The sequence below is a fragment of the Plasmodium inui genome, assembly GCF_000524495.1.
Source record: "Plasmodium inui San Antonio 1 unplaced genomic scaffold supercont1.11, whole genome shotgun sequence".
Lineage (NCBI taxonomy): Eukaryota > Apicomplexa > Aconoidasida > Haemosporida > Plasmodiidae > Plasmodium > Plasmodium inui.
The window spans coordinates 19,467-28,172 of record NW_008481845.1 but is presented as its reverse complement, the minus strand read 5'-3'; the positions used below and the strand labels follow the sequence as shown (position 1 = coordinate 28,172).

Below are 8,706 nucleotides of genomic sequence, written 5' to 3'. Positions count from 1 at the left end.
GTGACCTCTGCATGAATACAATCCCGCGCAGCCACATGATGGTGAACTAAAGTTAGCTTTGCATGCACAGACTCTTTATCTTTGTTAGGTTCTTTTCGAGACCTCTAATTAGTTGCATCGCTTGGGGGTCCCTTAGGAAGGAGAAAAACTGCACAACGGTGATGCGGGAAAAGAAAAGGTCATTCGGTGGGTGAAGCGGCGGTAAAGCGGCGGTGAAGCGGTGGGTGTAACGGTCAGATTGTTGCAGCCAAGTGGAAGCATATCACCTGTTGCTTCTTTTTTTTTTTTTCTTTTTCCTGCTTCCACCGTCCTTCTTATGTGCGCGTACCCCCTGCTCAAGCGAATCCGAATGGGTACATCCCCCCTCGGGCGGAGGACAAATCCGAGTCGACATGTCTCTGCAAAAATGAGTGAAGGAGTGGACGCATTCTTCCAATTCACTTAGGTGAAAAAAGAACAAACGTGTATTCTTGGTCCCCTTCGTAGCCACGTGGAAGCTCTGTGTTGGGTTATATTTCTCCCTTTGCAACTCCACGCACGTAGGTTCCGTTTTGGAAAGTGCGATCTCTTTCTTTTGTTTCGCTTCAGCCCATTCGACGTATCGCCTAGCGAGGTCTTTGTTGCACAGGGAGTTGAAGGCCTTGTCAGCGACTTGTTTTTTCAACTGCTCAGGGGGGGAGGGGGAAAAGTAGACGTGTAAGAGGGGGAGGTAGTCACGAATGGAAGGATACACTTGACCTCTACCAATGGGCAGATACACTTGAGCGCTACCTCGTAAAGGTGCTGAAAGAGCAACTGGCGCTCCTCCCGGTGCGAAGCAACCGACTGGCTCATTTTCATTTGCAGCTGCAGCATCAGGTCCATTTTCTTCAAAATCTCCTCGAGGCATAAAAAGTTGGTCTTCTTGTGCTCCAGGGTATTTTTATGTGTGTCCTGGATGAGATCCTTCCAAAATGGGGCGACCATTTTTTTTATATATTTTTTCCTTTTCTTAATGGAGTCATCGTGTTGAATAATGGGGAAGGTAACCATTCGGGTTAGAACCACAGTGTAGTTATTACCTGCATGGATCCCCTTCTCGCAGCCATTGGTACCTCGTCGTAGTTTTGGTTTAACAGCGCGGTATGGTTATGCTGGGGTTCCCCCATAGATTGTTCTTGGCCCACTCCGTTTTCTTTATTCGAATGTGGATTTCTATTCACTTCGTGGCTGCGTCGGTAGGCTTCTGCATCTGCTTGGACTTCCCCACGAGCTGTCGCTTCGGTGCGGTTTCCTCGGGAGCGAACGGAATTTCCCGCTTCTGCGCACGAGGGGGAAGAAAAGGAAAGAGAGTTACAATGGTGGACGGTAAGACAGAAGCGCGGTTAAAGTGGTGGATGGTTCGACAAAATCGCCGTTACAACATTAAACTCGACGCCGCGGAGGCTTACCCGTGTGGGAATCCAACTCGAGGATGTGGTCATAAATTTTGGAGCTTATTTCCGGGGCCTCCGAGAAGGTAGGTAAATCACTCGCCCCTTCCTTCTCCATTTCGTCCGTCTGCAATTTGGCCACTCCGTTTTGCCGCAACGGGCCAAATTCGCTTGATTCGTTCATGCAAAAGTTGCCCTTTTTGAATAATTTATTTTTTTTTTTCATAATCGGTCAGGTAAATGTGCAACAAAAATGAACCTTTGTGTCTGAACAGTTCAGGTAAAAATGTGTGGCTAGTCAAGTATGTGCATGGAATGGTTTTAACACGAGAGCGTTTCTTCTTGTGCGTACAACGGTGTAGACAAGTCTGCGACCGTTTGGAAAGCTTCGAAAAGGGAAGCTAACGCGGATGTATATATGTATATATAAACATGGCTCTTTCGCGCGATCTGAGAATGGGAGAAACGCCGCTATGGGGATAGCCAAGTGGGGAAAAATCAACATGGTTGCAAATTGACGCTGGAAAAATTTAAAGAAAAATGGTGTTACCGTCCATAGTTGCACTCGCAAGTACCTCTTATCTACTCGTCCAAGTACTTTTTGTATATTTTTTGGATGTATTTTTTTTCTTCGTTCTCGAGCAAATCGTTCAGCACCTGTGAGGGGGGTATACACGCGCGAAAGAAAAAAAAAAATGTGCGCACATGTGTAGAAGACCATGTATGTACTGCGATGCAAACACCTTTTGGGGAGGATCTACATCGGACCCTTCCCCCCCTGTTGTGTGCATTTTCCACTCTTCTTCCAAATGGATTAATGGAGGATGCGGGTGGGAGGCCGTCTTCCATTCTTGCACCCCTCAGCCAATTTCATTTCATCCTGCTGCTCCTCCTTTGTTACCTTCTTGAGGGAAAAATTCACTATGCAGAAGAACGATTCCTCGTCTGAGATCGCGGAGTTCCTACTGAACAGGGAATGGTGCTTGTGCCTTCTCGTAGTGATGTCATTTATAAGGTTGTAGATATCCCTGTACACAAAATTGATGTTGTGTATGGAGTTCACATCGTCCGTTGGCACTTGGTTCGCTCTGTTCTCCTCGCATAGCTGGAAGACGCTCTTCTTTATGAGATCCCTAATTATTCTTTTCAATTCGGATAGAGAAATATATCTGGGGAATATGCACTTCATTTTCTTTATGTTAAATTTTTGCTTGAAGAAGGAACATAGCTTGGCCAAGAGGAGCTCCTCCTGGTTAAGGCTATCGATCAGGGACATGCAGTGGGCGGTCTGCGAGGAGCGGCGTTTGAAGTGGGGATGAGCGGTGGAGATGTGCGGGTTCACTTGGAGGGTAGACATGCAAAAAAATTCACAGGCATCCATGTGTGGAACTTCACTTGGTGAAGAATGCAGTCGGAAGGGCTTTCACAGATGACCATTTGGGTAGACACCCTTGGAGGGCCAGACCCACTTACCAGACGTGGAACCAAGGGAGCCGAATTCAAATCGCGTACTACTGTTATCCTGTACTTGTACCCCTTCTGATGAGTTCCGGTTGGATTATCCTTTTCCTTTGAAGGTGGGCCCCTGAGAGAGGCGTCTCGATTGACACCGAGTTGTCCCTCTTGGCTGTCGTTAGCATCACTACCGTTTGCATGACTTCCGTTTGCATGACTTCCGTTTGCATGACTGCCGTTTGCATGACTGCCGTTTGCATGACTGCCGTTTGCATCACTCCCGCTATCATCACAGAACTGGAAGTTTCGGAACCCATTTTGATGCCTAATGATCTGCTTGGTTGCTTCATTGATGTAGGTGTACGAAGTGGGGTCGTGTGCGCTGGTGGAGCCTGCGTCTGTGGTGCTACCCACAGAGTAGAAACCCTCCTTGTGCATGGGGCCCTTCCCAGGGTTTGAAGCGAATCCACTTATTGGTGAATGTTGATCTGTGCCGCTGCCCCCAATTGAGGTGTCCCTTTGGTTAGGTGCTTCACCAACAGGATCACTCGATTTAACGGGGTATGCACATCTGTATAGTTTTATGTACTTCTTTGTTAAGAGGTAGAAGAGAGTATACTGGACAAACTTAGGGATCCCGAAGCATGTCTTATGGAGATAATCGATTAGCTCCTCGTTTAACTCGTCCTTCTTCACATGTAAACATAGACTTACAAAATCGAATAATCTTTCTCTACTTAGTTCCTCCAGCTTTAAGTATCCGTTGCACTGTTGTGCATATTTTTTTATCTTCCGTATGGCTCTGATTTTTATGTCATCGTTTTTCATGCCATTTACGAATAGGAAGATTAACGGTTTGTGTTTTCCTTTGAAGATGGGATCACACAGGGGGGATTTATTCTCCTGCATGGAGTAGACCGTCCTGCTGGTGAGGTGCTTCTCCACACGTGTGGTGTCATATGGAACTCCTCCATTGGGTGCATAATCCATTTGACTTGCGCCTGCATGCCCCAGTATGTGACGACCTCTCCCCTCCGGCTGCTCCCTCATCTTCTGCTCAGCGACGTAGAGAAGTATGTCGTCATTTATGTTTGGGATCAAGGTTTTGTAGAACCTTCTGTTGAGTCCTTGGGGTTGCTTATCCCGCTCCTCTCTGAACATCTGCGCTATGTTGATGTCTCCGAGGTTGCCTGACTTGTTTACGTGCCTTTCTGTTTCTCCCCCGGATGGGGTAATAGCTTCGTAGGCACGACCACGACAATCACTGCTTAAATGGCTATGCCTTTGGCCGTGGCTGCCTGTTTCCTCCTCGCTGTTACGCGAAGATAGTGCTTTGTTCTCTTCCTCGTGGGAGGGCTGTCCACTTCGTGTGTGTGTGCTGGCAGATGAGTGGTTTCTCTGCCCAAAATCGTAGCTTTCACTCGGGGTAGCTAAGCTATGGTCATCATTCCCGGCGAAGGGATGGCTACTTCCCACATGGGGAACTCCCTTACAGTAGTTACACCCCCTGCAGTGGTTCCTCCTCCAGTGTTTGACCTCTCTCTGTATGCTGTCTAAAATTTTGCCTCGCTTATACATAGCCAGTTTGGCAATGTTTTTGCAGATCTGCCACGCACTCTCGTCACGCATGACGTTTAGGGAGGTGCCCGCTCGGTAGTTGAAGACGATGAAAGTGTACTCGTGCAGGGAGAAATAATATACCATGGAGCTGATGATCCCCATTCGGTTGTCCTTCGCGTTTGCCTTGAATAGGGGGTACGCCTCTGCGCAGCGGTAACTCCCGGGTGGGATGGCTTCAGCGGCGATTTGAGCGACGCTTTGGGAAGCGGTTTGCCCGGCCCATTTAGGAACCGTTTGAGGAAGAGTCTTCGTTTCGGCCTTGTTCCCCGCCCGGTGAGACGCTTCCCTGGGCGCCGCGAGGCCCAGGCTAGGAAACGGTCCAGGGCGGCGCCCCGTCTCTTGCGTGGAACTACTGAAGAGGTGGTCGATGGCGGTTAGAATCAGGCTGCACATGTTGCTCTTTTTCTTCTTCCTTCTCGTCCGCTGTCCGGATCTGTCGTTCCCGGAGCTGCCACAGGTGCTGGGGCAACTGCTGATGGAGGAGCCATTGTTTTTTTTTTTTTTTTCTTCTTCTTTTTCGTTTTATTTTTAGATCTTCCCTCCCCCTGTTGTCGAGCATGGGTATCCGCAGAGGTGAGTTCATCAGTAGGGTTGCCCGTCCCTACATCGGTGTCTTTGTCTGTGGGTTGATGCGTAGACAGCAGCACTGCTCCAGTCTGATTAGAACGAGCTCCTGTCTTTTGCTTCTCCTTCTGCTTCTCCCCTTTCCCATTTGAGTGTCCCCAATACGGGATGACTAAATCGTCCACGACACTAGACATGCACTTAAAAAACCAATGGTATGAGGGGTGCGTGATTTCGCGAAGCAAGTTGTAGTTGTCTCCATTTCTAATTAAGGTATTTTGCTTCCTCATCTGACAAGCACCCCATAGGTGAAGCATGTCGTTACAGAGCATTTTCCAGGGAAGCAGCGGGTTCGTTACATTGATATAGAGAGAATTCGGCATGTTACTAATTTTGAATGACTTGAAGTTACTTAGTTTCCTCGAGATGAGGGTAATAATTTCGAAGATTCCGAGATGTTCGTTTCCCTGGAGGAAGAGCACTCCGCCTGTGTTATACATTTGGGTGAAGTCGCAGTAGAGGGGGTCGTAGTACTCGTGCAAGAGGAGCGGTCCTGTGTGGGTGTTGTAGTCCAGAGGGGTAGTGGTCTTGATTTGGCCGTACGGGTCGCCCCGGTAGGCAGTTTGCGTGTCGCCCTGGTAGGCAGCTTGCGTGTCGGGTTGGCACCTCTCTTTCCACGTGGCGCCGGCGCCCTCCTCGCACTGCCTCAAGTAGTAGAGGCAGTCCTTCTTCCCCAGAAGGCGCTTGATCCTGCGGCGGAGGGTGCGCTCGTAGTAGCGCAGGAGGTAGTTCCTGTTTAGGAAGGAGAAGTCGATCACTTCGTTGAGGTCGGGAGGTTGGGTGGCATCTGTACCATCCTCGGCGATGTGGCCGTTGCGCTCGTCCCGGGCCCCCCCACGGGAGCCTACCTCGTCTTCACGCCCTGCACCGAGGCTTCTTTCCCGTTGTGTACACTTATCGGTTCCGCTTCCACTCCCCCGTTGTGTCCTCTTATCGCTTCCTTTTTGTGGCTCCCCCTCCTCGGAGAGCTCCTCCGCGACCGCCTGCAACTCCTCGTCGGTAAAGTAGCCATGCGCTACCCCCTGCAACTCCTCATCGGTGAAGTAGCCATGCGCGGCCCCCTCCTCCAAGCCCAGCTGAGGAGACCCCCTATTGATCGTTCCTATGGGCGAGTAAATCTTAATGAGTTTGTTCTTCCCCTTCACTTTAATGGAGATGAGCTTCTGAAACGAGATAAAATGCTTGCATCCGTTGAAGGTGTTCTCATCCACGTAGATCTCTTTGTTCCCAGCTTTGCAGCAAAGTCTGGCAGCAACATTGACTGAGTCACCTAGTGCAGTGTACTCTTTCCTGATTTTGTTCCCTATGATTCCACACCATATTCTTCCAGTGGAGATACCGATGCTGCCATTCAGCTTGAGAGATTTCAGAGCATCTATCAGGCGGAAGCAAGTCAGCAGAGCCCTCACCGAATCGTCACAGTGGTACAGCGGGGGGAGACCAAACATGATGAGGATGAGAATGCCCTTATCGTCGTAGATGAATTTGTTAATGGTACCCTCCATCGTGAACACGGCCTTCTGTGTTAGCTTCATAATCCCATGTGCAGAGTAGACCCCGATCATCGTAGAGGTGTCTATGTCTTTCACGGAAAGGAAGATTATGGTGACCTTCCTGATTTCGTTAAGAAAGATGTTGCAACCGATGGACATTTTTCGATAGACTATGTCTGGGATGAAACTTTTCAGCAAGAAGCAGAAGTGCTCGTGTGCGAGGGGGGTCTCATCTGGATCGTACCTGCTTTGTCTGCGTGTTGTCAACGTATTGAGCACTTCGCTAGGATGTTCGGTAGACTTTTTTCTAGAGGCTTCTCTGGGCTGTTTTGTAGACTCTTCTCTAGGCTCTTCTCTAGACAGTTCTCTAGAGAGTCCTCTTGACAGTTCTCCCGATGGGACGTCCCACTCGTCCTCCTGCTCGTATTCCCGCTTCATCTGGCGCATGTCTATCTCCTCTTTCATCTTAACGAAAAGGAGGAACTTCTTCTTTGGCGTTTCCTTCACCAGAATTTTATCCTTCACCTTTTCGTAAAACCTTTGAGATATGACACTCTCTCCATTTCTAGCAAGAGATTCAGCGATTCCTATTTCTTCCAGAGGTTTCCCAGAGAGGAGGTAGTCTCTCTTGTTCAGTATGTTCCCCAACTGGAGAAAGCTGACTTTACCGTACGTTATTGCGATGTGAACCTTAAGGTATTTATTTTCGATCGGCGTCGGGAACTTGTTTAGCAGTTTATGTATGTCTACACAGCATCCCAGGGCGAGGAGGCATATTTTCTTCACATTTTTCTCCTTTTGGTTTTTCCTTTTCTCTCCGTCGATTGTCTCTCCGTTGGGTGTCGTGGTGTCGGATGGGTAGTAGTCGGAGTTGTCTTGCGGGTGGGTCCCTTCCCCAGAAGGGTTGGAAGTTGCAGGGGATGCGGTTGGTTTGGCTGTTTTGGCTGTCCTGCCTGTTTTGGCTCTCTCAGCTTGTTTGACCCCATCGATCGACTCTTCCATGTGCGCTGCCACGCTCCCCGTGACGCTCCCTGTGGACTTTTTCTCCGCTTCTCCCCTGTGGCCCCGCCGCAGAGGCCAAATGACCAACACAGCGTCGCCACTGAACTTAATTATGTCTCCACCCCAACAGTCTATAATCTTGATGAGGATATTAAAAAACTTGTTCAGGCAATTTCCTAGAAGCTCCGTTCCATTGATTCGCTTGTCTAGCTGCTCTGCCAGGTTGGAGAATCCGCTCGCGTCGCAGAAGAACTGAGGTGAGGGGGATGGGTGGAAAAGGAGTGGCCATGAAGTGGGTCAGAAGTGGTTAAGAAGAGGTTAAGAAGTGGGCCTCGTTTATTCTTCGAGGACCCTCTCCCGGCCTCTCTCAGCCTCTCTCGGCGTGCGCCTTCGCTGCGCCGTTGCCGCGCAGTGTCTGTAGGTGAGCGCACCACGACGGCATCGAATTTCTGGATAACAAGTTTAGAAAAAAACTTGTTCGGGTCATCACATCGGCTGTAAACCTTGAGGAGGGTTTTTGGAAAGAAGGACCTGAAGGTCGAGAGATTATAGGCCTCCTTCACCCAGGTGCTGTAAGGCTTCCTCTTCCTGTCTTCCTCACGCAGGGACTTTTTTTGCATCTCGTTTTCAATTATCCGCTCGCACTTGATGCTAAACCAGCGCCAGTCGGAGGTGTAGTTGTTCTGCGCGGGGGGGGAGGGGTTAGAAGCGATGGGAAGGGGTGAGACGCGGTGCGGAAGGTGTTGACGAACGTCCTGGAGTGAGTCCTTCCCGTTAGGAAGACGCCCTGCTAGGGCACACCCGACGGGGAGCTCGTCTCTAGGACGTTCTGTACGTTCCACCCCCTGCCCTGGAGAACCTACCGAGTAATCCCTCGCAACGTTGCTGAGCGCCTGTTGGTCCTTCCGTCGCCCCTCATGCGACTTCAGATACTCACTGAAGATATTTTTAATCATCGTGCGGGGGGTGTTCTTTGTCCGCTGTGCATTTTAGGAGGGGCAGCAGCAGGAGGAGGAAGAATTGGAAGGACGTTTCTGGGTTGAACTTTCCTTGTCCAAGGTTGAAAACAAAAGAAAAAACAAAAAAACGCACACAAAATG

The 8,706-nt window shown here is 49.6% G+C and overlaps 2 protein-coding genes across 2 annotated transcripts; both read right to left on the bottom strand.

Moving 5' to 3' along the window:
* Window positions 1-52: 52 nt before the first annotated feature.
* C922_02887 (hypothetical protein) lies at window positions 53-1,638 on the bottom strand (the record flags this gene model as incomplete). Its single annotated transcript, XM_008818485.1, has 5 exons — window positions 53-148; window positions 329-664; window positions 772-945; window positions 1,062-1,300; window positions 1,431-1,638. 5 exons carry the CDS (start codon window positions 1,636-1,638, stop codon window positions 53-55), a joined length of 1,053 nt encoding a protein of 350 aa, XP_008816707.1.
* Window positions 1,639-1,994: 356 nt separating this feature from the next.
* C922_02886 (hypothetical protein) lies at window positions 1,995-8,562 on the bottom strand (the record flags this gene model as incomplete). Its single annotated transcript, XM_008818484.1, has 6 exons — window positions 1,995-2,069; window positions 2,314-2,700; window positions 2,886-4,910; window positions 5,093-7,858; window positions 8,038-8,289; window positions 8,470-8,562. The coding sequence occupies 6 exons, from the start codon at window positions 8,560-8,562 to the stop codon at window positions 1,995-1,997; spliced, it is 5,598 nt and encodes a 1,865-aa protein (XP_008816706.1).
* Between the last annotated feature and the right edge of the window lie 144 nt (window positions 8,563-8,706).